The 25,924-nt window shown below is 42.8% G+C and overlaps 5 protein-coding genes and 2 long non-coding RNA genes across 11 annotated transcripts; 3 read left to right on the forward strand and 4 right to left on the reverse strand.

Annotated features, from left to right (window-relative positions):
* Window positions 1-10: 10 nt before the first annotated feature.
* LOC124193795 lies at window positions 11-1,927 on the reverse strand. Of its 2 annotated transcripts, XM_046587767.1 has the most exons (8): window positions 1,834-1,927; window positions 1,529-1,668; window positions 1,264-1,461; window positions 1,106-1,204; window positions 826-1,042; window positions 635-759; window positions 463-572; window positions 11-400 (listed from the first exon to the last, which is right to left on the reverse strand). In XM_046587767.1, the coding sequence occupies exons 2-8, from the start codon at window positions 1,595-1,597 to the stop codon at window positions 109-111; spliced, it is 1,110 nt and encodes a 369-aa protein (XP_046443723.1). In that variant the 5' UTR covers window positions 1,598-1,668; window positions 1,834-1,927; the 3' UTR covers window positions 11-108. The 2 variants fall into 2 exon arrangements, with proteins under 2 accessions (XP_046443723.1, XP_046443722.1); XM_046587766.1 differs by having other exon boundaries at window positions 1,529-1,908.
* A 700-nt stretch (window positions 1,928-2,627) lies between these two features.
* LOC124193796 (DAZ-associated protein 2-like) lies at window positions 2,628-3,845 on the reverse strand. 3 transcript variants are annotated; one of them, XM_046587769.1, is made up of 4 exons: window positions 3,620-3,845; window positions 3,280-3,515; window positions 3,073-3,213; window positions 2,628-2,990 (listed from the first exon to the last, which is right to left on the reverse strand). In XM_046587769.1, the coding sequence occupies exons 1-4, from the start codon at window positions 3,642-3,644 to the stop codon at window positions 2,808-2,810; spliced, it is 585 nt and encodes a 194-aa protein (XP_046443725.1). In that variant the 5' UTR covers window positions 3,645-3,845; the 3' UTR covers window positions 2,628-2,807. The 3 variants fall into 3 exon arrangements, with proteins under 3 accessions (XP_046443725.1, XP_046443724.1, XP_046443726.1); XM_046587768.1 differs by having other exon boundaries at window positions 3,280-3,518; window positions 3,620-3,802; XM_046587770.1 differs by having other exon boundaries at window positions 3,280-3,512; window positions 3,620-3,798.
* LOC124193798 lies at window positions 3,417-4,285 on the forward strand. Its single transcript, XR_006874485.1, has 2 exons — window positions 3,417-3,538; window positions 4,033-4,285. It is a non-coding gene; the product is annotated as an uncharacterized LOC124193798 (long non-coding RNA).
* Window positions 4,136-7,096, reverse strand: LOC124193787 (serine/threonine-protein kinase PLK1-like). 2 transcript variants are annotated; one of them, XM_046587751.1, is made up of 10 exons: window positions 6,806-7,096; window positions 6,521-6,745; window positions 6,240-6,457; window positions 6,082-6,177; window positions 5,864-6,019; window positions 5,613-5,803; window positions 5,376-5,534; window positions 5,158-5,311; window positions 4,849-5,095; window positions 4,136-4,784 (listed from the first exon to the last, which is right to left on the reverse strand). In XM_046587751.1, exons 1-10 carry the CDS (start codon window positions 6,908-6,910, stop codon window positions 4,575-4,577), a joined length of 1,761 nt encoding a protein of 586 aa, XP_046443707.1. In that variant the 5' UTR covers window positions 6,911-7,096; the 3' UTR covers window positions 4,136-4,574. The 2 variants fall into 2 exon arrangements, with proteins under 2 accessions (XP_046443707.1, XP_046443706.1); XM_046587750.1 differs by having other exon boundaries at window positions 5,613-6,019; window positions 6,806-7,089.
* Window positions 7,097-7,292: 196 nt separating this feature from the next.
* Window positions 7,293-15,712, forward strand: LOC124193786 (chromosome transmission fidelity protein 18 homolog). The gene is made up of 17 exons (XM_046587749.1): window positions 7,293-7,529; window positions 7,586-7,840; window positions 7,915-8,138; window positions 8,203-8,283; window positions 8,355-8,865; window positions 8,935-9,086; window positions 9,150-9,335; window positions 9,409-9,431; window positions 9,499-9,710; window positions 9,779-9,923; window positions 9,994-10,105; window positions 10,176-10,346; window positions 10,421-10,570; window positions 10,631-10,761; window positions 10,818-11,070; window positions 15,338-15,398; window positions 15,473-15,712. The coding sequence occupies exons 1-17, from the start codon at window positions 7,451-7,453 to the stop codon at window positions 15,571-15,573; spliced, it is 2,847 nt and encodes a 948-aa protein (XP_046443705.1). The 5' UTR covers window positions 7,293-7,450; the 3' UTR covers window positions 15,574-15,712.
* Window positions 15,625-23,595, reverse strand: LOC124193789 (homeobox protein OTX1-like). Its single transcript, XM_046587756.1, has 9 exons — window positions 23,442-23,595; window positions 22,397-22,534; window positions 21,113-21,204; window positions 20,412-20,513; window positions 18,202-18,315; window positions 18,021-18,136; window positions 17,561-17,950; window positions 16,573-16,760; window positions 15,625-16,399 (listed from the first exon to the last, which is right to left on the reverse strand). Exons 1-9 carry the CDS (start codon window positions 23,593-23,595, stop codon window positions 15,999-16,001), a joined length of 1,695 nt encoding a protein of 564 aa, XP_046443712.1. The 3' UTR covers window positions 15,625-15,998.
* LOC124193797 lies at window positions 16,677-23,566 on the forward strand. The gene is made up of 5 exons (XR_006874484.1): window positions 16,677-16,809; window positions 16,897-18,167; window positions 22,289-23,171; window positions 23,247-23,358; window positions 23,431-23,566. It is a non-coding gene; the product is annotated as an uncharacterized LOC124193797 (long non-coding RNA).
* Window positions 23,596-25,924: the final 2,329 nt, after the last annotated feature.

Consider the following 25,924-nt stretch of genomic DNA (forward strand, 5'->3'; position numbering starts at 1 on the left):
GCAATTGGTATTAACTTGTAGTCATTGTATTTCAACCTTAAGGAGGGATTCAGCTCTTCAGTCGTGTAAAGTAGTTAGACAAACATAGTCAACATTAGAACTGAAAGTTTAAAGATTCATGGAGAATGTGGCAATGGAACGACTATTCTTAGCATTATCGACATAGAGACGCCACTCCCTGCGGTTGAAATCAAAAATTCCAGTAGCGATCGTCAATACGATATCCTTCTCCGTTCCGCGACGGTAAATCGGATAATCTTGATCATCGTCGTTGGACAGCATGTCTACAACCTCTCCGATATTAGTAGGTAAACCCAGAGTTTCCATTACATGATGGCGACCGTTACTGCTGAGTACAGCCAAACCGTTATGATCCTCGTTGATCTTCAGTCGCAAGTATCTAATCGATGTAAATAATTTGTGGTAAAATTGTGCTGAACATTGTTTGAAATTGTTGTATACTTATTGCAGCGAACATGACTCTCCCCAGGCGAAATAGTCAAAATGGACAGTTGCGACTCGTTATTCTCCGCAGGTCCTACTTCAGCGCTGTGAAAGAGGATTGGTCCTTCCTGTTTTGGTATATTGATTAATGCCAAATTTAACTAACTTTTCTGATAATTTATTATTTTACTTGTTTCATGAACGACATGTTGACGCAAAATCCGTGAGCAGATCCGGTTCCTCTGTCACGAAGAATGGCCTGAGCGTCGACCAAATTCCGAGCGCTAAGCATCGCCCTTGTCAGGAAATGACGCGCTGAAAAAAAAAGAAGGAACGCAAGTCTAAACTAATCAAACGAAAATTAATTTAATTATCAAGTACGTGTTTTGTCATTATGGACCCTGACAGGTTCTATAATATTGATGGTGTAAACGAGACCGTGCTCATTAATATTCATGCAGAAGCCAGGCAAGTGCCCAGCGTAACAAAGCGACGAGAATCTCTCATGACGTCCACATTTTTCGGTAATATCAGCGTGAACGATGTACAGATGGTTGAGAGTTACTGCAAAAGCGTCTTCCGTGTGTCCCAAAACCACCTAAAAGTAAGATCATTTTTCTTTTAAACTTTCACTTTTATAATTAGTTGAATTAGAACTTGCGTTTTCGTGGTTGCACATGACGCTCGAACAACCGTTTCCTGATAGTTGAGATGACGACGAGGCCTCTAATATCATGCTATCGATGTGCAGTAGCATCAACTAAATAGACAATGTTGGAAAATTATTAACATCCACTTAAAAAGTATTTGAAACTGGACCTTGTAAAAGGGCACTTGACTGCCGTCAGAAATTCCTTGCAACTCATTGACGTAATAAGGGAACTTGGCTTTCATTCGAGCTAGCGTGTCGTCGTAGATTTTCAGTCCAGCAACTGTGTTGTAGGCTGGCAACAGCTCGTCGTTCAAAAATTTCGAGTCTCGAACTAGTTCTTCTATCTGATGTTTAAAAGTGTGGCCCTGTCGGATAGTTGAAAAGTCAAGTTAGAAAGTCTAGGATTGAATTTTGTTTTCCTCTTTTTCTTACCACATCGTAGCCGACTTGATAGAATGTTCCTCGAACGTAAATAACTGGTAGGAAAATTCGGTTTTCCATGTTGCTCTCTCGAAAGATGAAGCGGAAATGGATCCAGTCGTCTTTTCAAAATGAAAGCGTCCACAAGAATCCTTACAACATCGGTCAAGTTTTAATCTTGTTAAGGGCCAAACACGTAAGAAATAATCCACTTTTGTGAGCCAAAACTCATTTCATTTCGGTGCACTTTGCGCATGTTTCTTTTAGAAGTTATTAGCCGGAATAGAAAATTTGCAAATTAGAGAATTCCTTCTTACCAAATAAATTACTTCTCGCGCACTAATAAAACTGACGCCAATTTCTTTGGTCCACCTTCGCGCGTTGTTGATAGTTTTTATATAATCTTCTTACGTGTCGTTATAATACAGATAGTATCGTTGACACAGCGCTTTGATAAAAACAAATCCCGAAGACGTGCGTCACCAAAGTTTAGATAAATCGCAAATAACTGAGCTGTGATTTAACTTGCAATAGCTCGAGAGAATTTCTTGATAAATGTGAAGCCACTTTTCCGCTTACATTACACCTATGTGTATGTATATGTGGATTTCACTTACGCATTTGTTTAACCGGAATGTGAAATCAAAATAATTTATTATAATAATCCTTTGTCTTTCATCAGACGTATTAGGTAATAGATATCTTTATCTGTTTTCAGTCTGACATAACTAAAAAAAAAATTGTATAGTTCTTGTCCCATCCTCATCGATGCTAATTAAATTACAAATTTGCAAGTATAGGCAGATGGTGATACCATGTGACCACTTTGTTTAAAGGAAGACCGCCAGTTGTTGTACCTCTCCACCGAATTTGTATGGGCCGGTGTAATGTTACACTGTCGCAGTTGAGCACTAAATCGGGTTGGATTTTTAATCGAACGGAAGATGGACGCCTTACGACACATTTCCTTTCGGCGGAAGACTTATGGAGCAGATAAGAAAAGAAATTACAGGTACGCTGCTTTGCCCATATTATTTTCAAGGTTGTGTAATTCTTTTGTTTGGTGAAGGATTATGAATAAGTTCCGGCCAATGAAAGACTAAACAAAAGCAAATGTTAGAAATATTTATGTCATGGCACACATTTTCTTTAAGGGCTAAGAGTACTATAACAGTAATACTGTTTCCGATTTTTTGCGCACAACTAACAAATTAATGATTTTATTGAATTTAATAGGTATAATTGGGTATGCATTTTGTTGCTGTTGGTATGGCAGTTTGCAAGAATTTCTTCACCAAAATGTAGCACCTCCATCCGAACCACCAGTGAAAAACCGATCCTGTCTTTGACCTAATACTACATTATGCCCAGATCCGTGCGCCAACTGGGCAGCATTGGGTGCAACACCAGGAGGAGGTGGAGGAATCCTCACTTGTGACGTTGAATCGAAACGCGCACCAGCATCGAATGCTTTCTAATTAATTATTTTAAATAAGAATTAGTATAAAACTTTGACAATTTAACTGGTTGAACTAAGAAATGTAATATGTACTCACTGGAACAACAAAAGTAGCTTGAGGATGGACTTGCTGCACATGTACTTGGGGTTGATGGGGTTGATGGGATTGATATGATTGATAGGGTTGATAGTAAGGCCCTGGGGCATTCATGGGCACTTGCTGCTGCTGCTGGATATGCTATAGAAAAATAAGTCTTGTTTATAAAATTTACTAAAGAAATGTTTATAATTAAACATTTCTTACCTGAACTGGAATGTAAGATGCATTATAGTTAGGTGGGGCAACTGGGTGGTGCATTGCTTGATCATAACTTGGTGGTGGTGGCGGCATTCCAGACATAACCGGCACATAGGGATTGTAAGGACTGGAGGCAACTGCTACAGCTGGATTCACCATATTGTTTCCAGGTGGGTACATTGGGTATGGCAATTGTGGAGGCCCTACAGGCTGCTGCTGCTGCTGTTGTGTTGGATAAGCTGCTGCTGATTGACATTATTGAAAAGTAAGGAAGTTTTTTTTTAAACTGTTATAGCCAAATGTATCCTAATACATCATGGTACTACTTTATATGATTAAATCTTACCCTTTTTTTCATTCTTCTTTGGCATTTCTTCAATTTGCTGATGGGTTACTTGGACTAGAGTGAATGTCAGCTATGTATTTTTGCAGAACTGATCCACTTCTTAATAAGAAACGTCAGCAACTAGTGCGTCAGTACGTGTTCTAATAACGTTTTTGACTCACGATTGGTAATTTTTTTGTTGCGCAAGCAGACGTTATCAACAGAAAACAAACAGTTGATAACATAAACGTTGCCATATTTTGAATCAGTATCGATTTCTTTTAAAATCATTTCCGTTGCGGTCTCAAAAGTCAAAACCAGCTTACAGTCAACAAGTTTTATTGGAATACTATATTTTTAGAATGATTTAAAATTGAAATAACAGTGTATATGATAACAAAAACAACTCATGTCAAGGTGTTGTATTTTTCTAGGTACTTGGTATTCCCGGAGATTCGTCCGGACTTTCGAGGCTGATTCCCATTCTACGTAAGAAACAATGCAAAATATTTGAGGCAATCACAACTGAAGACATGCAAGGGGTGATGATGTAGTGTAATTCTATAAATCGCGAATTGCCAGACGTACAAGAGGAAGACAGAAGTTAAGATAAAGGCAAGGGAGGGGGCATCAGGGTATTGTAATTTCACACTTCATATTCAATCCGAGGTAGGCATGTACTTGAGACGAACAAATCAAAATACATCACAATTTCGTAAATGAGATGAAGTAGTAACACTGCTTGTTAACTTCAAGTTCGAAATTAAGGGCGACATAATAAAAGATAAGTTCGTGGATTAAAGCCTAAATGGGATTAAGTAATTTCACACTTATTATAAAATTTGAAGGAGACACGTAACTTAATTGAATGGTAATTAAGTCAAGAATGGCCATCTAAAAAAAAATTAAATTAAAAGACAGCGAGGGGCAAATTTGATTAAGCGAAAGACGATCACTGTTGGCCAGCGATAAATTTCTACTTTTCCTGAGTATCTACTAACGGTGAGAGTAAAAATGGCAGTTTTTCGTGTGCGTATTGCAGTCTGTATAAGAGATCAGGATTGCAACCGTGTTCAGCCAGCAAAGAAAATTTGAAGGTACGGAAATTTTTCTTCTCGTCGATGACTGTCACAGCTCCCATGAGTGGACAGAGGATCAATTTAACGTGGTCTTTAAAGTAATTAATCTAGTAACACAAAAAGTTAATTATTGATTAAATGAACAAAATAGACTTGATGAGATAACTTTACCTGTAGCGTTCCACTCGTTAGGTGCATGACGACAGCTCGAGATGTGCGGAACCACTGACGTAGGAAAGGCAACCGAAGATGTTCATCACCGTCACGTGGAACAACGGATGCACCAGTCTTGATTAAGTGCTCTTGCATGTAAGAGCGGAAATATGCGAGCAGTTTCACCTTTTTACCCAAGGTAGGCGGATGTTGATCCATAGTGTAATACAACTCATTTCCATTGCGTTCGACGTACTGAATGGTCCTATTGCAATTATTGTAGTTGGCATTTAGGTCTTAATTATTAATAAAAAGTAAAACTCTTACTTTGCGTCAACCAACAGCAAAAGTTTCGTTAAATCATTGAAAATGACACCAATTGTATCATCGCTGAGTTGGTAGCCGAACCCGTATTTGTCAGAATAATCTACCCATTTAGAAATCCATACCATAGGCACTGAACCCGGATCCTCTGCCTCGTCTGAGATCAACAATTAAATAAGTTAAAGCAATTTTAATAATATTTAAATACTTTAAACACGCACCCATCATAAGAGGGAACTTCTCCGCAGGTTTTGCACTGAAGAGGCGGGTGAGCTGTTGCTGAAGCTCACGCAATAGTTTCTCAGGAGAAGGTCCAGCCGTGTAGAGGGCTCCGGCATTCTCAGCATGGTTAGGTTCGTTGGAAGGCGCCAATCCATCTCCTAAACAAAGCAAACACACACACACAAATTTATTGTTAGTATCTGCTCCAATGTGTTGTTTGGAAGTGTTTGAAGAACCTTGTGGATGCTCAGCAGTTCCAGGTAAATGGACTCTGTTAACTTCGCCCAGTGGACGACGAACAGCAATAATGCTGCTATTCAATTTGGCATCGAATCTCGGAGCCATCGTGAGGCATGATAAAGGCAAGCGTGTTGGCATATAACCACATGTCATGAATTCGTCATTCAAAACAATATCGACCGCAGGTCTAGATAGATAATTCTGAAAATCTTTAAAATTACACAACACTAATATCAAGTTATTATACCTGCAGGTTGGTTCACCCTGTAACATTCGAGTTATAAGAGCACGGGCAAGAGGCCCGATCCGAGAGGGAATATGATATTCATTTCGTTTGATTTTACTGTATGTATCTTTGAGAGACTGCGTCTCAAAAGGTGGACGACCAACAAGTAAAGTATACCTGAGGATTTAATACAAAAGTGAAGTTATATTTTAAAAAGAATAAGAAAAAATAGGTCTTACAAAATGCAGCCCATTGACCAAATGTCAACTTCAAAGCTATGGCCTTTTTTGTTGAGAACCTCTGGAGCAATATAGTTGGGAGTACCACAAAGTGTTCTAAGTAAAAAAATAAAATAAATTATAAACAATTCCATGCAGCTACACTTGGTTGCTGTTACTTTTTTCTCTCTCCACTAAAATCTAATTTTGTTGCTAAACCAAAATCTCCAATTTTAAGTTCCATGTTATCATTCAGGAACAAGTTCCCAAGCTTGAGATCCCTGTGAATCATTTTGTTTTCATGAAGGTATTTTACACCCAATAGAAGTTGGTGCATGAAATATCTTGCTTCTGGTTCAGTTACAGCTTTCCTTCTTTTGTGCAATTCCATTAGACTCTATGGAATACGAAAAAACTGTTTCAGTAAATTGTCAGTTTAATTCTGCTAACAAAGACTTACCCTTCTTTTGCACAGTTCCAACACTATATATACAAAGTTATTATCTTCAAAGAAACTGTGAAATCCTACTACATGATCATGTTTCAGACTACGATGAATAGAAATTTCCTGAGCCATTTTATCTTTTTGGTGAGGCTTGACAAGAAGTTGTTTGGAGACGATTTTTCCAGCAAACACTTGTCCATTGTCAAGATCTGTTAGCTCATAGCATTTGGCAAAACCACCCTATGAAAAAACTGGCGTTATTTCCATTTTTCGATTATACTAGAGGTGGATTTTCATTACCTTGCCGAGAAATCTTCCTCTTTGGTACCTCTTTTTGCCAGCAGCATCACACAGGATGTCGGGAATAATATCAGGTCCCGGTTCACTTGGTTTAATGCTTGTCATTTTCAAAAAAATGAATAAAGGGAGGTATCAGTAATGTTAAAATATAGTTTGCAGATTATGGGAAATCAATGGCTACAAATTCTGGGACGTTTCCCAAATATTAAAACGAGATCAAAAGGGGACCCTGAAACTCAAACCGTCCAGTTGTAACCCCAGCCCCAACAGACTTTTGCTTTTTCGAACTCAACTTCAAATGTTGGCGTTGTCAAATTTGCAGAAATAATTATATTTATATGAGCAATTTTAAATTTTACCCGAATCAATGAAATAAATATTTGTTTCATATTTCAATATCTTTTTTTATTTCAAATACAGTAATATAATATTTTATTTGGTTATCGTTCCTTGAGGTTCCTTGACCGAAATTGCTGTTTGGCGGGAAAACATGATGTAGCAGACAGCAGCACAACAGCATGTTTTGTTGCTTGTTGGCTATTTTGTCTCGTTTTTAAACCAGAATTTTTATCTGAGAAGTTATCAGTTTGTTAATAATTAATATTAAATATTTAGAATTCATTCAGAAAAGTCTAATCATCAAACATGGACGACGAATTTCCCGATCCTGACGAGGAATATGAAATGCGATATGCTGAAGAATTTGAGCTAATGAATGAGCTTGGTGAATACTGAAAACACATAGACTTTGTGAAAATAATAAAAAAGTTTTTCCTTTAGACTTTGAAGAAAACTCTGCCCCTGTTCTGCCTAAAGGGAATGATAAAAAAGTGAAGAAAAGCCTAAATTTTCATGATGGTAGTGGCAGTCGTTCAAACTCCAGTTTGTCAGGGCATGCAGCCCCTGATATTGGCAGCCGTTCAAACTCCAGTATGTCAGGACATGCAGCTCCTCTATCTGATGAAGCTGGAAGAAAAAGAATGCAAGATGAAGTGTTTGGGTCCTTGTCTGATGATGAAGAGCTGTGCGGGAAAGGTAAGATGTTTTTGTCTTTAACTTGTTGATGTGGAAATTAAAAAATAACCCCTAACTGTTTAATTTAACAACAGGTTCAAACCCTTCAAAAAAGTCAAGAAATGATGATATACTTTTTGATCGCCCTGTAACGCATACAACCCCTGAATGTTATGAAGAACCAAGAGCCTTTCGTGCCCCAAGGCCAAAAAGATATGTTTTCCGCCTTGTTCCAGCAGAACCACATCAGTGTGTTACCACACATACTGGTCAAAAGTTATTTATCAGACTTAAAACAGAAGAATCACTAAAACAAACAGTATACTATCAGAGTTCTCACAACACAATTTCAGATTATAATCAACCCATCTGTTTTTGTATAGGATATTGATTTGAATTCCAAGAGTGTTGGCAATCTATTGAAGGTTTCAGTAGCAAATCTAAAGCTGCAAATGTACAATGAAGTAAATTTTAAATGCAGTCTTAGCCGCTTATACCCATCACTTTACTAAGTACTCCTTTTACAATTTTTTAGACAAGGTCTAAATCGAGTGTGGTGTCGGACGAGGTCTTCGAGCGTCGCCTACGTGAACTGGAAAAACCAGAATATAACATAAAAGGAACGACAGATGATGATATGGAGAACGATTCAAAGAATAAGTCCAAATCTACCGACTCATGGATGGACCTATACCGACCGAAAAATTACCTCGATTTACTGAGTGAAGAAAATGTCAACCGAACGCTCTTACATTGGTTAAAGCTTTGGGATAAGGCGGTCTTCAATCGAGAAGTTAAAATTAAAGTACCCAAAATTGATGAAAACATCAAGCCCAAATGGGCTCAGGGTCAGAAAAATACCGGTCCTCAAGGTCGCTTTGACAAGAAATTCGAACATAAGAAAAAATTCTTTAATAAAAATACTGATGGTGAGCTGAAAGAAGAGCTGGATTCATCTGGGCGACCGATACAGAAAATCGTGCTAATAAGTGGACCACCTGGCTTGGGCAAAACAACCTTGGCTCACGTCGTCGCAAAGCATTCAGGTAATTATTGCAGAGCTACATTAGCATGTTGGAGGACAGATAAATATAACTACTGTATGACAAAAATAGGTTATTATCCTGTGGAAATGAATGCCAGCGATGACAGGAATGTAGAAGCGTTTAAACTTCAAATAGAAGCCGCTACCCAAATGCGTTCGGTCATGGGAGCAAATCCTCTTCCCAATTGCTTGATCATCGACGAAATTGACGGCGCACCTGCTGTAAATATTTAATTTATAGGTTGTTAGTAATTGCTTCTCTCAATAATCTTATTTTTCGCTCAGGCGTCTATCAACTTCCTTGTGAACACTCTTACGCAAGACAGCGGCCAAAACAAAGAAAATAGCCAAGCCACAAAGAAAAAAAAGAAGAAGGGTATAAATATCGTGTCTAGGCCTGTAATTTGCATCTGCAATGACTTGTACACTCCATCGTTGAGACCTTTGAGGCAGGCGGCTCTGGTTCTTCAGGTAACATTATTGTTGTTGTCCTTGTATCAGAGTTCCTTGAAAACTAAAAGCTAAACTATTTCGTTTCTTACAGTTTCCTCCGACGAATCCAAACAGGTAATGGTGCATCTATAAATGTTCTTCAATCTTTTTAGATAAACATGAATGGAACTATTTCTATTAGGTTGGCTCAGAGGCTTTTGAGCATTTCAAAGGAACATGATATCCAGGTAGACATGACGACCATGCTTGCGCTGTGCGAGAAAGCCGACTACGATATCCGATCGTGTCTAGCAACTCTGTACTTTCTCAAGTCTCGTCGGCGCCCGTTACGTTATAGTGATGTCATGAATCTCAACATCGGACATAAAGACAACCATAAAAGCCTGTTTCAAGGTACATTTTGGGTTGTTTTTTGCTCATTTAAATATGCTAATTCTGTCTGTTACTAATATCTTAACCAGTTTGGCAAGAGATATTTCACATTCCACGACAAAAGAGGAGTCAGTACATGGTTGAAAATGAACGTGAAGGTATGTTACCTTTGGCGCCAGATGTAGATAGGCCTTTAGCTCCCAACGCCGGCAACAATGCTTCCATGCCAGCTAGGTAATAACAAAATTCGAGTATTCATTTGAGTATCTTTTGACATAAGCAATGTTTATTTTATTTTTGACAGGTTTGCCAATATTTTGCATGCTGTTCATTCCTGTGGCGAGTACGATCGCTTGATGCAAGGTGTATTCGAAAACTACCCAACCATCAAATTCAAAGATAGCTATCTGAACGCGGTATTGTCCATAATTAAAAAAAAAATTACATTAGATGACTTCTTGAAATTGTGATGTGGTGCTGTTTCAGGTATGCATTGGATTGGATTGGATGTGCTTCTTCGATCACGTCAACCATTTCATCCAACTAAACCAAAACTATTGCGTGTTTGGTTACTTGCCCTACGCTTTCATCGCATTACACTTTCAAATGGCAGCGGTTCTCTCGCAGAAAATTCAATATCCAACAGCTCAAACAGAGGTATTGGCCCTTAATTTTTTTTAATGATTACTATTTCACGTTTCTTGTATTGTAACACCTTCTTTGTTGTTCAGCTGAGGGCCAAGCAAGGAAAGAATGAGAATATTGTGTCTGCAATGCTGCAAGACTTGAAACCAACCGTTAGAATAACCAACAACAAAGATATAATTATCCAAGACATCATCCCATTTTCCTTGCCGATCATTACTCCCAGCCTGAGACCGGTTCGTGACATTTCATATTCATTAACGCAAGTGTTCATTCAAAAAAGTATTAATCATTAGGTGAGCGCCCAGTTGTACTCCGCCGAAGAGAAGGAACAAATTCTTCGGGTCATTGGCGTCATGATTTCGTACAATCTGACTTTCCGCCAAGAAAAGACAATCGACGGAGTGTACCGCTACTGCCTCGAACCGTAAAACTCTTCCTTTGTCACATTAATGCGCTTTAATTGACACGTTTTCTTGTCAGGGATGTGGAGCAAGTGGCCTATTTCGAAGTCGATAATGCCCAGCGAAAAAGCTTGACGTACAGCGTCAAGCAAATGCTGGCTAGGGAGATCGAGCTGGAGAAACTTCGTCAGTACGAATGCAATTTGGGTCCTATGATTACGCCAAAGGCTACGATAGAGGAAATCGAAGAAGAACCCAAAGTCATCAAACCCCCGCCCAACGCGGCCATGACATTAGCTCTGAAGCCCAAGCCCATTGTCGAGTCCTGCAAAGTAAGTCCATTATTTCTCAAAATATATTATAAGTACCAGACAAACGAGCTTTTTCGGAATCCCATCGATGAATCGTTTTCCCCTTTATTATGGGAAAAGGGAAAGTCGGGAAAAAAAGGTCGTCCTAAGTGATTAATGATCTTTCGAATCTCGCCAAATGAAGAGCCGCCGCCCGGGCTTGGTTGGGTTTCATCATCTTTCCGCTATTCATATGATAATTGCTTTATAGTAACCGGTTAGCTGTTGAAAGCAAATGGAAGGAGAATAACATTCTTCCCGGTCGACCTCTCTTCGACCCTCTTGCTGTAAATATGTTCTTCTTCATCTATTCCCGTCTGCTCCGACAACTCTCGCACAAAATGAGAAAAGAAATGGCCAGTCAGTCCTTGACATATGATCGTCCAGTCGTCCTGGAAGATATTCCCCGTATTTTTTTATTTTTACTCTTTTTCCTGTTTTTGGTAGGATGCAAATGCGCAATAGGGCGGATGTAAGCTTGTTTTTTTTCTTTTGATTCCCCCTCTACTTTGGTTGAGGGTCTGGAAAGGGAGGGAGTGTATAAAGGCACCACCAAACGATTACATTTTGTGGCCGGATTATATTCTACGACTACTCTATTATGCATTATGAGGTGGGCAGGGCTAGTTTGGAAAGAGGGAAGGGACTGTGGCGTCATCGCCAGATAATGGGCTTTTTCCCGGTTTCCTTTTTGCCTGGCGAAAAAAAAAGGAAAAAACGGAAGTAATTGGTGGTGTAATGTACTGAGCAACCGGAATCGTTCAGAGAGTGAAGAGCCGTTTATTTTTTATTCCCTTCTCTTCTATTAACTGTTAGCCATCAGATCGGAAGTTAGGCTACTGTATAGTGCCCTTTTATGTAGTACGTTAGCAGTATCTCTCCACTCTGCTCCTTTTTCTAGAAAGATTTCGGGGTATCTCATCGCATTTCCTGGGTCCGTCGACGTGCGGCGTAAGATCCCCTCGAAGAATAAAAAAAAACACACACACACATCCCGCAGCGTAGCGTTGCGCATTTGACGTTGGCCCTAGTCGACCATCGCTAGTCGACCGCGAAAAAGCGTCATTTTTTTCCTCTCTTTTTTCCCCCTCGACATTCATAATGTTTGGCAGTCAGTGGTGGTGGTAGTAGTTGCCCATATCTATTGATTCCCGTCTCCATAATAGCATGGTACACACACACAGACACCCACCCACTGATGTCTTTGGCTCTTTTGAGATTTATTTACTACCCACCCGTAAGTCTATACTGGCAACTCCTCTTTTTTTTTCATCTGTTCTGGACCCTAATCATATAGGAGCTCCCTCTTGATCCACCTCCCCACGACCACCCTCTCGAGTGGAGGGGGCCAACCCCCTCTGAGCTTGGGGTTGTACTGCGATGCGATTCTATAGCGTAATCGGCTTTATCAAACAGTCCGATTAGTTGCGTGTGTGTGTGTCTGTTCTGTGAGGACAGCTTGCGATAGAGGTTGGGCAGGAAGCAATGGTGAAAGAGATCTATAGATATACTATATAGATAGATATACAGCAGTACTATTATTATTGTATATCCGTGGAGTAGCACACACAGTGAGTGAAAGTACATCTCAAAAGAGGAGGAGGAATTGGCCTGTAGTGTCTGCCGACACGTGTCGCTATTGTCGTTACCCAACAATATTGTCCTCTCAATTCCCCCCTCTTTCGCCTTATTTCCTATATAGAGTCTATACAAGTATAAATCTATTAGGCTCCTATGGCTCCTGCCACACAGTCCTTTGCTCCTATTCATGTCGAAGAGGAGGGATCGAAAGGGAGACGCGTGAAGGAGAAGAGAGAGAAAAACAATGATAGAAAAACCCCACCGACAGCAGACAGGCAATAAGTCTTTGACGGAATCCCATTATCTCGGCCCATCATTGATGCTCGTGGCCGTGATTCCGCTCCATTTCATCTCGGGATTCAAAAGATCGTGCGAGGGGGGAGTGAAAAACTCTTCCGCGCCTTGATTGACGGCCCAGCCGAAATTCAATGAGTTTTTCATTGTTGGGGTTTGATCATTTGGGGCGCGAGACAAACTATTTTGGCCGGTCGCTCTCAAAATGCAATTCCTTTTTGGCTCCTTGATGACGGGCTAAAAAGTGTAGAAGAAAAAAGACGATACTCGAAAATCGGACATCCATCGCTTGTTATACCCCGAGTGGGAAAACCGTTTGTTGATTGATTTGATGGAAAATGGCCGAATAAGGTCGACTGGTATGATGATGACGTCCCTGGCGGATTCGTTCTGGAAAGAATAAAAGGATCCGTCGCTCTTGTTTTTCTCTCTTTATCCATTGCAATTCGATTGTCGTTGACCGTTGGCTGATTGTCTCCCTGTCGTCCGTCACGCACACAATGCGGTCCCTCGGAACCCGACAATCAAATCATATCACGAATCAAAAATGGCGACCGCTCGTAGATTGGCTCTCGATTGATGGGATCCAACAAAATTGTCATTTTGGCTCTCTGAAACTTTGAAAAACAAACCAACAAAATGGCTGTTGTCGCCACCGTCGTTTTCTGGTTGGCAATTCACTCGGGTCTTCCTTTTCATTAATTATTCGATTGACATCTAGGGGGATTAAATGAGCGCACTAAATTCAAGGGAATCAAGATGGATGATGGACCTTATTAGAGATTTTGATTGCCGCATTGGGTTAACTACACACACACACACAGCCTTTCCATTAGCAACGAAAAGGGAATAAGATTTGCAAAGTAATGTGACACTCATCGACCCCCGGAAGCCCCGGACGAGTTATTACCGTTTTCTATCTAAGACGGGCCGAGATGAGTTAAAACCTTTCACCTTGTCTTCACTGAAAGCCGCCGGAAATGATTTGAAAATTTCAACTCGTTTTGCAATTTAGATTTGGTTGTCCAAAATCAAATTACATTTGATGGTATTTTTGCTTTTGTTGTTGTTGTTGTTGTTTAGCCGAAAATGTGTCTGTTAATGGACGCCGACGTCGGGGATTGTGGAAAGCGGGTGCTGCTGCTGCCAGGGGTGGCGAGAGGGTGGGTCAAAGCTCAACTCGATCAAAGCCGACAGAACGGCGAAGCTTTTAACTCTTAATCGCCTCCGACGGCGTTCGGCAGCTTCCGGCGGCTGATTCCGCCCTGCCTCTGCTGTGTGTGAGAGAGCCCGGCTCTCGTCCCGGAAGCGTGATGCCAAACGGCCCGGCAAGTATAACGTATTACGAAATCTTGCTCCACCATCAGAGCTGGCAAAAGGGAGGCCAATAAGAAAGAAAGAAAAAAAACGTAACGAAAGAAAATGGATAAGAGGAAGCGTCTGGTGCTTGTGTGTGTGTATTTAACATGGACGAACCGAAAACTGATAAAATGACGCCGAAAGAATCACTGGACAAAGGCCATCCGGAAATGTGCCCGGCTGTATAATATCTCCTTTCTTGTCCAGTACAACAGCAACAACAACTACAAAAAGAAGAAAAAATTTCCTCCTTTTTTTCTACCCCCTTTCTTTTGAAAATGGTTCCGGCAGCTTAATGTAGCCTCAACTAAAGGGCGAAAATTTCAGTCCGTGTCATTTATGGGATTGAAAGCTGCCGAATTGTTTTGTTTTTTGACGGGAAATGTTGTTGCTGTTGTTGCAAGTAATAAAATCCCATCAGAGTCCTGCTTCTCTCTCGGACTGATGAGCCCGCTCCGCTTAGGCATCCAGACAAGACAGACACTTACTAAACTACGAGTTTCCGCTGGTGCGGAAGAAAAGCACAGCCCACTCGCCCCTAGCTCTAGTTGTGTCTGCGCTGTGTGCGGAGGAAACGACGAGCCAGGGATCCCGGCCGGGAGGAAGCATTGGCTCTTCCATCACGATGACTTTGAATGGCGTCGATCTTCTTCTTGTTCACTTTCTTCGCTCCTATTTTTTTCCCTCCGCCGAAGAGAGAATGTGTTGATACACACCACATAGACACAGTCGGACAAAGGGAACAAACAACTTTTACAGAGTTAAGGATGCGATTACTCTCTTTGAAAAAGTGCGAGTGCTAGTGGCCACTGTCCGCCCCCCAGTTTACTCTCTCTCTCTCGCAGTCGCACCATTGAACTAAGCGTTTGACCACTTAAACCTAAATGCTTTTCAGCTGTTAGCCTCTTGTCAAATCTTCTTGCCCTTTGATTTCATGCGCTACTTTGCGCAAATTCCGTTTGGAAAATCTACTAAATTGTTTTTATTTTCTTCGTTGATTTTATTTTATGTTTAGCCGGCTACGGATTTCTTCGGAAGGCCGTTGAAAACTCCGCCCAAAAAGAAAAATGCTGACGGTATAATCAAATTGACTTAATATTCAAATCTTGTACAGAAAATAATTTTATTTTTCTACTTTTTATTTTCGTAGGTTCCTCGGTCCAAATTGCGCAAAATGACGTCTGGTATCACTTCAAAGAGGGCTACAGCAACGCTGTCCGTCGCAGTGTCAAAATGGCGGATTTCATTTGAATTGATATACAGAAAGTGGAAAGATGATTGAAATAAAACGGAAAAAGTCAATTGAATCCTACAACACCGTGTATTGACGAGAACGGAAATTTGAGAGAGAGAAAATTCTGAACTAAACACAGATTACAAGATGTTTTTTAATTTTGGGGGAATGTTTTAATTTTGATGGAGCAGGAGGATGAAGGAGGGGCCAATTACGGATTATGTTCTGCTGCTGCTGGGTAGTAGAGTGACTAGGAATTAACGAACAACATTTGATGGAAGAAACAAAGCAACTGGGAAAAGCAAAATTATGAATAGATTTTTGTTTAAATGTATCGAATATCGAATGAATTTTTATTTTTTCGCCGAGAGGATTTGAGAATTTGAGAGCCATTTAATTACTAACTTTTTGTTTTAGCTTGTTTCTCCCACTAGAATTATGTTTAATCAGATTGACTGTTGGATTCCGATTCATTGGCTTCCTTGTTCTTTCGCTGTTGTTGTTGCTGTTGTTGGTGTTGCTGATGTTGTTGCTGCAGATGGAACTCCATGGCGTGTTGCTGGAGGCTGTGGAGTAACGCGGCCGAATGCTCATGGGCTTTGCGCCGTAGTTCTTCCACGCTGCCAGGTGTGGCCGCGTCCAAATGAAATCCACCAGTCTGGCCGGCAGCACCTGATCCAGCGCTTCCGCTACTTCCGGCGGCGCCGAATCCGCCGACCGTCGAACCACGATCCATTCCGTTGAGATTGCTGAATAGGCCGGGCGACGGGAACAGTCCAGGCAAGTTGAGAGCGCCGATCGGTCTTGGTTTAACCGGGCAGCACGGACACAAGCCAGAGAAACCTACGCAGCAGCAAACAGCCAAAAAGTTCCAAATTCAAAAGTTAAATAATTCAAGTTCTTTTTTTCTTTTTCCTTATCCCCATTTTCTTTCGTTTCACTTTATTATTCAAATTTCATTCCATTCCATCCACTTTGCCATCAAATGATGAATCATTCAGGGGACTTTGACTTACCGTGAAGGGGAGACGGGAAGAGCGAAGAGGCGGCGGCGGCCGCTGCTGCCGCCACCGCTGCAGGTCCCAGCTGGTGATGGTGATGCCCGATGGGGAAAGATCTCGGGTACGCTGACGGGAAGGACCTCGGTGGTCCGCCCATGGGACTCTGATGATGATGATGATGATCCATTAGGGACCTCAATCCACTAGAAATATTACAACGACAAGGACCAAATTGAATAGGGAGAGCTATAGGTAAATCATGAATGATTCCATCGCATAACAGGCTATTGATCCATTGAGTGCACAAATCTTTCATAATCTCCTTCGTGAATTATTCAGTCCCGCCAAAGATTGTTGGTTGCCATAGTATCTGCTTCTTCCCTTTTCGAATTACATTCGATTAAAACCGGCGCCAGCGTACGACGGATCCGCATCCAATGTGGCCGGCGCCTGCCACCGGAAGAAAAACCCAACCGGAAGAAAAAAAAAAGGATCGTCGGAGAAAATGGCGTGAAGGTGACAAGTGCACACAATGCTCTCTCTGCTCTCGGGTGTGATTCGTGCCACTTCCTGGACGATGAGCCAGTCAACCCTTCCAGCATTCCCGGATCGAACCAAGGAGAATGCCGGTGTCGGGCAATCGGTGGATGCTTCCGAGTCAACAACTTACTCATGTGAGACAAGTAACATACTATACACACAGATATTGTGTAGCCTCTTCTACCCTTTCTATTCCCCTCTCCCCCCCCCCCCCCCCTTTGCTGGATTTTGGCATCCACTTGGGTAGCCGGAACACTCCTAATTGCCTTTACGGCTCATTGATCCTCGACTCTCTTTAGCCTATCTTTCTGCTGTCCATTATTTGGATTGGCTCCCACACGCCTTTCATCGATTGCAGATGAAATTGACTAACTAGAGACAAGATTGCTCTGAACTAATCATCTAATCTGGCTTCTATTTTCGTTCTTTCTTCATCCGTTTAATGCTCTGAAATGCGTATTACCTGTGCGGAAGCGGGAAAAGGTGCGATCCGTAGGGAGAACCGAACGGGAAGCTGTTTAGATTGCTGCCGCTCCCACCGCCTAGCGAACTGCTGTGGCCTGTCATAGTCGAGAGTTTGGGCTGTTCGGCGGAGTGAACCGCATTGCCGGATGAGGAGGACTGCGGCTGTTGAACGGTGTGCGGATTTTTGGATGCGGAGTCGGCTGACGTTCCGGCCGAAGGGCTGACGGAGTAGACTTCCTCGCGGCTGGTAATCGGAGTGCCGTTGGGATCGCCGTGACTGCTGCGGCGGATGCTTCCGTCGCTGTTGCTGCTGTGACTCCGCTCGTCTGAATGATCGTCGTCGACTTTGATTTCAACCACTGGCGCCAAGGTAATTGCCGTTTGACTACTACAAAAACCCGAAATGTTAATTTTACATCCGCCTAAATTATTCCGGAATTATTTCTCAATCAACTTACTCGTCGTCGACGTCAATGTTGACTTGATTCGAAGGGCTGCAGCGTCCCGTCTCGAATTCCAGCTGCTCTACATCCGGACTGGTATCTCCGTCACATCCATCACCTTCGTTCGGATCCTATTGCGCAACACGGAAATGTTTTGACAAGGTAAAATGGCAATCTTTTTAAATCGAATTTTTACCTGTTCGTTGGACTGGCGATCAGTCACTCGTTCTTGTTCTTCCTCTCGCCTCTTTTGCTCGTCTTTCATCCGCTCCGTCTTGCGCCATTTCGCCCGTCGATTTTGGAACCAAACCTGATGGATTGTCAGTTTTGTTTTTAGTCTCTAAACTCTTGTAGCCTCTAATGAATTTAATGTCGTTGGGAAACGAATGAAAATTTGATTCCCCCCGGGAGCTGGATGAATTTCTTCTTCCGCTTCCGAATAAAAACGAAAGAGGAGATAACTCGATTTACACCTGTGACGCTAATGCGCCGAGATGGACTACATTCCGGGGTTGAAAGAAAAGTAGTTTTAGGAGGGGGGGGGGGAAAGAATCAAATATGGAATCAATTGACAGCTGAGCTACCTCAACCGATACCGTTTCCTTTAGTACTCGTTTCTAGTGTAACTGCACTCTACTTAATTGTTTGAATAGGCCTTTACTCTCTTTTTTTATTATTTGGGTCTCAAACTCCCAAGCGAATTTGTACGCCATTTTCTTATTCAAACCTTTTTTTTTTTTTTTTGTATTTCACTTTTGGGTGGTGGGGTGTTGCTACAAATCGATGGGACATGAAGTGAATTGTGTCAGAGATCTATCGTAAGCTTTTCTTCTTTTACTTTCTTCCTTTTTATTATTACGGCAACACAGAAGACACACAGCGTTGCTGTCGAATCGTGTTGTGACTACAATTTCATATCCTTTTAAGAGACTATAGACGGGAAGACATAGGGATCGTGAGTACTATCATAGTGTAAAGCCTTATATCTATCTATATAGACGGAATTCAATAGAGAGAAAAATGTCAGCTTTTTTTTTCTCTCTCTCTTACTCTTGTGGTGTCAAAGCGACTCTTTTAGCATTGCCCCCCACCCTCAAAACTTGATTCGCCTCTCGGCTCCTGATGTGTAGACGTGGTTTGAATGCTTTCTTACACTTATCCTTGGTCCTAGCTCCTTTGAGCCAATTTTCAAGCCAACTCGACTTCAAACGCTTCCCGCGTCGAAACGCGGGGCGTGTCCCCCGGATGACTTTGTCACAGTTTTCTTTTTGAAAATAATAATAAAAAAAAAACCCTACACCACCACCCTAGCTGGTACGTATATACCTTTAGCTCCCGTGTTGGCGCGACCCACAACGGGTGAGAAAATAAAAAGGGGGGAAGGAGGTGGTTAACATATTCCGAACACGACTGGTTCGACGTAATGCGATCCAGTTGCTCATGTCTTTCCCGCTCTTCGGAGAAAAGTGTAAGCGAAACTCGGATTTGGAAATCTAGACGACATTTTTTTTCTGGTGTGGGTTCACGGTGGGCGGGTGTGTGTCTCCCCCCATCGTTTCTGCCATTCAATTAGACGATTGATTCAGGGAGTGTGTGTGTACATAATATCAAATGCCTCGTTATTATCTCCTTGATCCCTGCCACCCACCATTGGTTGATTTCTCTTTCTTCCATTGGGTAGAACCCAATCAAGGAGCAATCAAGTTACGGCAAAGGTTCACCGCTGCTGTTGGGTGGAGGATCCTCCTCCTGCTCCTGGCGGAGGAGTTGTGCCAAAGTTTGACGACGTAAAACTTTGCTCCCCCCTCGCCGCCGCCACCGTTTCTTTTGTGGCCGATCAAACTGACACACACACACACATAGTCAAAATGTAGCCAAAGAGATAAGACGGTAGACTCTGTCGATCGTTGGGCAGGGGGGAGGGAGAAGGGGAATGAGGAGAGGGAGCGTAGAGGATCCTAACGGTATTAGACACCAAATTAGCCCCGATCAAAAGCGCGCATTATCCCATCAAACTGTACGGCACGCGCGCTGGCACAGGCTCCGCACTGGCGCACCGGCAAGGTTAACCTCGTTCTTATACTCAGTCGTGCTCGTTTTTTTATTTCTCTCTCTCCTTCGCCTCTGGCTACTAGCAGCTCTTTTTCCCCAGATCCGCGCAAAGAGAATCCTCGATCCCCATTTCGTCGGCTGTGGTGGTGGCTGGTGGTATATTTTCTTTTTTCCTATATAGCTGCCGATCTCATTAGGAATCCCTTCGGCCCTAGCGATTTCCCCTTTTTTCTATCTCTCCTTAACACTCAGACAGAGTCGCGTGTATACATTATTCCCTTTTAGATTATCATCAGGAATTCTGTTGGCTCGTTATGTATATAGGGTTACGTAGTAATTTGTCGTCGTTAGTACCTGAACTCGGGCCTCGGTCAAGTTGATTTTCATAGCCAAATCCTCGCGGGTAAAGACGTCCGGATAGTGAGTCTGCGCGAAAGCATTTTCCAACTCCTCCAACTGAATTTGAAGAGAGAGAGAAATAAATAAAAAGAAGGATTTAATTCGAGTAGTAGAGATCATTAGGATTTTATCAGAGAAAGCAAACAAGCCAATCTGATGGAATTGATGGGAGAAAATCAATCGTGTAGTCTACTAGCAGACCACTTATTATTATTATTATCGTTAAATCTACACAATGCATGTTTATATGGAGGAGAGAGAGAGAGAGCCATTGGACTTTTGGCTTGATCGAGTGTAATTAGCCGACGTCCATTAGTTTGGACGCCGATTATAATCCTCTTTTCTCTGTCCCTCTTTGGAGGCTTTCTTCTTTGCCGATGTGTGCGTACGGATGGCGCCACTCAAGCTTTTATATACTCGACGCAGGACACACACCACATCGCTATGAATTAGAAATAAGAGGATGTCACATCTGTGCTGGGGGGAGACGGGATCAAGAAAGTTTCGTCTATCGGGAGGTCAGAAAGGATTTCGGCGATGGCAAAAGATGTCCCCCCCGCGGATGGAAAATGATGGCCAAACAACTGAAATGAGCGGACACACTTTGGGCCTTTTTCATGTTTGTTTTCTCGACATTTTAATTTGTATGTATTTACCTGTTGTAGCGTGAAAGTGGTGCGGTTGCGGCGCTGCTTGCGACGGGCGAACGATTCGTCGTGAAGCTCGGACGAGTACGGATACGGTGAATCTGTTTTCAGGGAGTAGGGAAATCAAAAATTCGGGTTATTATCGGGATTGAATTTCGTGTTGTAAGCTCTGCCCCCCGAAATTCACAGAAAGATGGACGATCCGTTTGGGAAACTTTGGCGGAGTTAAAGCCATTCGGGCCTTGTTCAAATTGAGTTGTATCGTTGCAGTGGTACGTACGCATATCCCTCCGTGAAAACAAAAGGGACTGGGGCCGCCGGAATAGGTTATAATTTACTCGGTAAATTCACGACTCCCGCGGGAATGTTGGAGCCCTAGACATTCCGCAATCTTTCACCCCTTCATCCAGCCCTCAACTGTGTCTGCGTGTAAGTCTTTTTGGGGCTGGACTCTGCGGGAATCAGGAATGACAGACAGACGAGGGATCCAGGAAGAAGAAGAAGAAGAAGGAGCCAGGAGATGAACTAATATTAACAGCCGTCGACACGAGCAGAGTTTGTTAAAAGGAGGGCAGAGGATTGCATCCAGCGGAGAGCCGTTCTTTAGGAAAAACAAGAGGATCAAGACATCGAAATGGGGTTTCCAGTCAAAGGGGGAGGGAGGGTCCGCTCCCGGATTTCAGCAAGGCTCTCCTGGATATTCCCCGTATGGAAGAGCAAGAGGGACGCACCGGCCAGTCCTCTGTGTGTAGGCCGTGAGTGAACTAGTGAAGCACATAGATCCAGCAGAAGAAGGGAAAAGCCGTTGGCCTTTTAATGGTTCCCTAATGCCTGCTGCCTTGTTGTTCTTGTTGCTTTTAGTGGCCGCGGACCACCCCCGAAAAACCAGCAAATGTGTATCTGGCAAAGCAGATCTAGATAGACTCTTCTTATCCATAAGAGGCTAAAATCCTACTAATAATGATCTTATCAAGCTCTTAAAAGGAGAAGCCCCCTCCCACTATAACTTCGGACCCATCAATATTTGTCTAGATTCGCCGGATTTATCCGAGCTCCGGCTGGCTCCCGCTCTAGTTTGTTGCATTCCCGCACCGACTAATCATAATAATAATAAGTCTCGTCAACAATTGATATGGCTAAGTACTTTTGGATGCTCATGATTTTGTTATTGTCTGTTATTTTCAGGTGATGATGACACCCAAAGTGGTGCGGAGGAAATCCATCGGGAGCGAGCAGATAGAGCTTCAATTATTTACCAAGCCAAGAAGATTCGAAAAAAAAGAATTAACTCACAGGTTAGAGATGGAGGTCCGACGCCAAAGGAGCCGGGCAGATCCAGTGCTGATTGCAAACGGCTGGCGATCGAAGGAAGGAGATTGGCCGGCGGATAGTGGTAACAAAACATTTTCCTGCTATCTTCCCGTTTGTCTTCTGTTCTCAGCCGCAAATTCAAGGAGAAAAAAAAGAAAACAGGATCATCGTCAGCCCGTTAAATGCAATGACAAAATAAAGCCTCATCATCGCCCAACCAAAGTGCCAAACAGACAAACAAACAAACAGACACACACGCAAACACACAAAAGGAATAATAACAATATAAGGAGACGCGATGAGATGGAAACTGATGAGAAACAAAGAGGGCCGGATGACACGTAATGTCATCCAGTCTTGATGGATCAAAGGCAAAGTCGAAGCTCCTTGAGGTTTTGATTCCAAGAGAGAGCGATACACACTCCCGCCCGGTACCCATACAGGCAAAGGTGATTTCAACGAAGTTAGTACCGTCGACTTCTCTCCTCTCTTGCTTATTCGTCCCGGTCGATTGATCATCAACTCGTCAGAGCTAATAGTGTATATAATATCTATCTATCTATCTAGGGCAAGCGAGTGAGAGATAGCAGCAGCCAGCATCCCCCCTCTTCTCTCTTCTTGATCCTTGTTCTCTCTCCCTCAGCAGTTGGTTAATGAAGAGCTCTGAGTGAATTTGGCCAGCTTGAGGATCTTTGCCTTATCGAGCCATCGGCGACGATTGCATTAGCCCCAGCAACTTTCTCTCGCAGGCTATACGGTAGACTATGCGTCTTACAATAGAGTAGTAGTATATATATCTATCTTCCATCTAATAGTATCTCTTTGCTCTCAGCTCATCAGCTCCCCGACCAAATGAAGGAGCCCAATCTTGTTAGCACCTCGACGCGGCACGTCTGTCTATATGGATCAACTCGACGGGATCTATTTGCTTTACATTACAGACGGTAAGGACTCAATTTTTGTTTGGGGGTTCCTATTCCATTGTCGAATAAAAATATTTGGTTTTTGATTTGAAGGTTGGACTTACCGGCGGAGCGATAGAAGAGTAGATCCGGCTGGTTGGAGAACTGGATGAACGATTGCGGGCCGATGGCCGTGCCATTGCGGATGATATCGAGTGGGGCCCGATGAGCGTGGTGTTCTTCTTCCCGCATGGCACCGGATTGGAGAGGAGAGATCATCCGGAATGAATTGGAACAGGAGCAAAAACCGGGTAAGACAGTCGACAACCGATGGATGGATGGATAATGGAGAGAGTGAGAGGCTGGCCATACGAGTCAACTAAAAGGGGGTTAGAGCCGAGGGGGTGTGGGGTTTGTATGGAATCCGGCGCAGGCGCAATTGGCCAACCAAAGGCGAGGCAGAGAAACCGACCGTCCGCACGCTTCCTTCTTCCTCTCTCCCCCAATAGCGTCAACCGGCTACTAGATAAATATCCATTAGACATGGACCTCACGCCGAGAGAGAGAGTCTACCACGGAGATGTAGGAACCCGAACGGGAACCGGGACCGGCCGCAATTCCGTCGGACGCCGCAGCATCTTGACTTTTTCGCTTAATTCAACTGTAGACACGCAATAATTTTCGGGGAGTTTCTTCTTCTTCTTTTACCGTCGTATCTGGTAGTAGATTGCTCCCCGGCACGCCATGCCTACCCAGACTGGATTCATCCAGCGATTTTGTCTCTGATCAGTACCAGGATCACTTCCGCCCACGAAATGAAGCCACATTATTTGTGAGCAATCAACTATTCCACGTGATTTACTATTGAAACTGCGTTTCTTTCTTTTCTCTTCCGGCGATATACCCCGGAAACTTGATAACAAGTTATCAAAGATGTACAAAGAAAAAAGGAGAGAATTAAGGCCAATGACTAGATCTATTGTATAAATATTAGAAATCATATCAAGGGTTGGGTGGCGTTCCCATCTTGTAGCCGACCGATTTCACGCCGAATTCTCTGTAAAAAAAAAGTTGTTGAAACCAAGGGAAAGAAATCGAGATTTGATCCGCTTTCACGGCAGAAAAATCTGGAAGAATTTCAGAGATTTTCAGGATGTTGAGGGATCCCTTGATTCCGGCTTCCGATTTCTTTTTCCTCCTACTACTCCTACTACGTAGCAGCAACAAAGAAAAACCGCAGCTCATTTTTTTCGGAAGCGTTTTGCTGCTTTTGTAGAGTCGGGGCAAAGCATTAACCAAACAGATCCGGGGGTTAGTGTTATAAATAATCAGTGGGGTCTCGGCATATAAAAGAGAGATAGAGCTAGCCTATATAGACGTCGAGCAGCAAGTTCTTTTGAATATTCACGACTTCATTTACGAATCCGGTGCATTTCCTTCTCTCCCTTCTGTCTTATTTATTAAGTCTCTCCTAGGATCTTTTTTGATGGGTGTTTCCCCCCCCCCCCCCCCCCATCCGACTCGGAAAATCCCGCACCACAAAAGAGAGAGAGAGAGAGAGAAATGAAATTATTCCGGAAGCAAAGAACACTCATTTTCCCGCCTACAAGAAATTAATTGGCTCCGATTATTTCTTCTTTCCCATTTTTTTGCGCGCCGAGTGCTAGTGCCGAGTGCAGTTTCGTTTGGCTATCCTGCTATATAGTCCATCATCCGTCGTGATCGTTTGATGAACTCGCCCGTCTTCAGACGTTAAAGTAACGCGGATGGGGGATGAGGAAACGTATGCAGATTTGGATGATGATCGTGGTGAATCATTTCTAGTTAGACGCTGTGCGGTGGAAAAACCCAGCCGAGCGGTTAATGATTAGTCCGGAATGAAAATCCTTCCGACAAGGAAACGCTTAGCGGGCGGGAATATATGCTCCTCTTCTTTTCGATTCTTCTTCTTTCCAATGGGCAGCCAGCGTGTACCTTTGATGGCCAATTTGTAATCGCCACATAATAGCCTGGACCACCTTCCTTCGCTCATTACAATGATGAGTTTCTATTTTCATGCTTGATGTTGTTTGGGTGAAGGGGGGGGGGATCGCTCCCGTGTTGAGGCAACAGCAGAAAGAAACTAGAATGATGGTATGCCGCAATGGCGTGTCTGCGCCCCGTTATAACCGACCTATCCGATTCACTCCATCCGGCACGTAGTACTATAGCCTTTTATATGTATATACATGTGTCTGATGTGTGTACACATTTGAATTGGACCGTTAAATTTCGATTTTGTGTCAACAAGATCGGTGGACGACCCATGTTGTTCATTCCCTCAGAGGCTCATTTGTTTGTTTAGCATTTGCTCCGATGTAGTGGACGTCCGAAGACGGAGCTCATCTCTCTCTTTGGTTGATTGGGGTTGGATGCTGTCCGATCTGGCCAAAGATTTTAATGAATCGTCTTGTGTGTACTAGTACATACCACGTTATCGATATTCACCAACCCGGGTGTAGTATAGTAGCAGCACATTGTCCGCCGCCGTCTTTTTGACCATTGAAGCTCGATCCCTTATGGGTTCACTGGTCGGTCGGTCTTTTCTACAAACCACATCATATAAGAC

Source organism: Daphnia pulex, chromosome 5 (assembly GCF_021134715.1).
Source record: "Daphnia pulex isolate KAP4 chromosome 5, ASM2113471v1".
NCBI classification, from domain to species: Eukaryota; Metazoa; Arthropoda; class Branchiopoda; order Diplostraca; family Daphniidae; genus Daphnia; species Daphnia pulex.

Coding starts and splice junctions, on each gene's coding strand:
- LOC124193795 (XM_046587767.1), bottom strand. CDS start 1,597: ATGGAAAACCGAATTTTCCTACCAGTTATTTACGTTCGAGGAACATTC. Junction 1,205..1,263: donor GTCAAGTGCCCTTTTACAAG/GTCCAGTTTCAA, acceptor TTGTCTATTTAG/TTGATGCTACTGCACATCGA. Junction 573..634: donor ACATGTCGTTCATGAAACAA/GTAAAATAATAA, acceptor ATACCAAAACAG/GAAGGACCAATCCTCTTTCA.
- LOC124193796 (XM_046587768.1), bottom strand. CDS start 3,644: ATGCCAAAGAAGAATGAAAAAAAGG. Junction 3,214..3,279: donor CATCTTACATTCCAGTTCAG/GTAAGAAATGTT, acceptor ATTTTTCTATAG/CATATCCAGCAGCAGCAGCA. Junction 2,991..3,072: donor AAGCTACTTTTGTTGTTCCA/GTGAGTACATAT, acceptor ATAATTAATTAG/AAAGCATTCGATGCTGGTGC.
- LOC124193786 (XM_046587749.1), top strand. CDS start 7,451: ATGGACGACGAATTTCCCGATCCTGACGAGGAATATGAAATGCGATAT. Junction 8,284..8,354: donor AGCTGCAAATGTACAATGAA/GTAAATTTTAAA, acceptor ACAATTTTTTAG/ACAAGGTCTAAATCGAGTGT. Junction 11,071..15,337: donor CCATTGTCGAGTCCTGCAAA/GTAAGTCCATTA, acceptor TTTTATGTTTAG/CCGGCTACGGATTTCTTCGG.
- LOC124193789 (XM_046587756.1), bottom strand. CDS start 23,595: ATGATCTCTCCTCTCCAATCCGGTGCCATGCGGGAAGAAGAACACCAC. Junction 22,535..23,441: donor ACTCTTCTATCGCTCCGCCG/GTAAGTCCAACC, acceptor GGCTGAGAACAG/AAGACAAACGGGAAGATAGC. Junction 21,205..22,396: donor CGGACCTCCATCTCTAACCT/GTGAGTTAATTC, acceptor CCCTGAAAACAG/ATTCACCGTATCCGTACTCG.
- LOC124193787 (XM_046587750.1), bottom strand. CDS start 6,910: ATGACAAGCATTAAACCAAGTGAACCGGGACCTGATATTATTCCCGAC. Junction 6,178..6,239: donor TTTAGTGGAGAGAGAAAAAA/GTAACAGCAACC, acceptor TTTTTTACTTAG/AACACTTTGTGGTACTCCCA. Junction 5,535..5,612: donor AACTGCTGAGCATCCACAAG/GTTCTTCAAACA, acceptor TGCTTTGTTTAG/GAGATGGATTGGCGCCTTCC.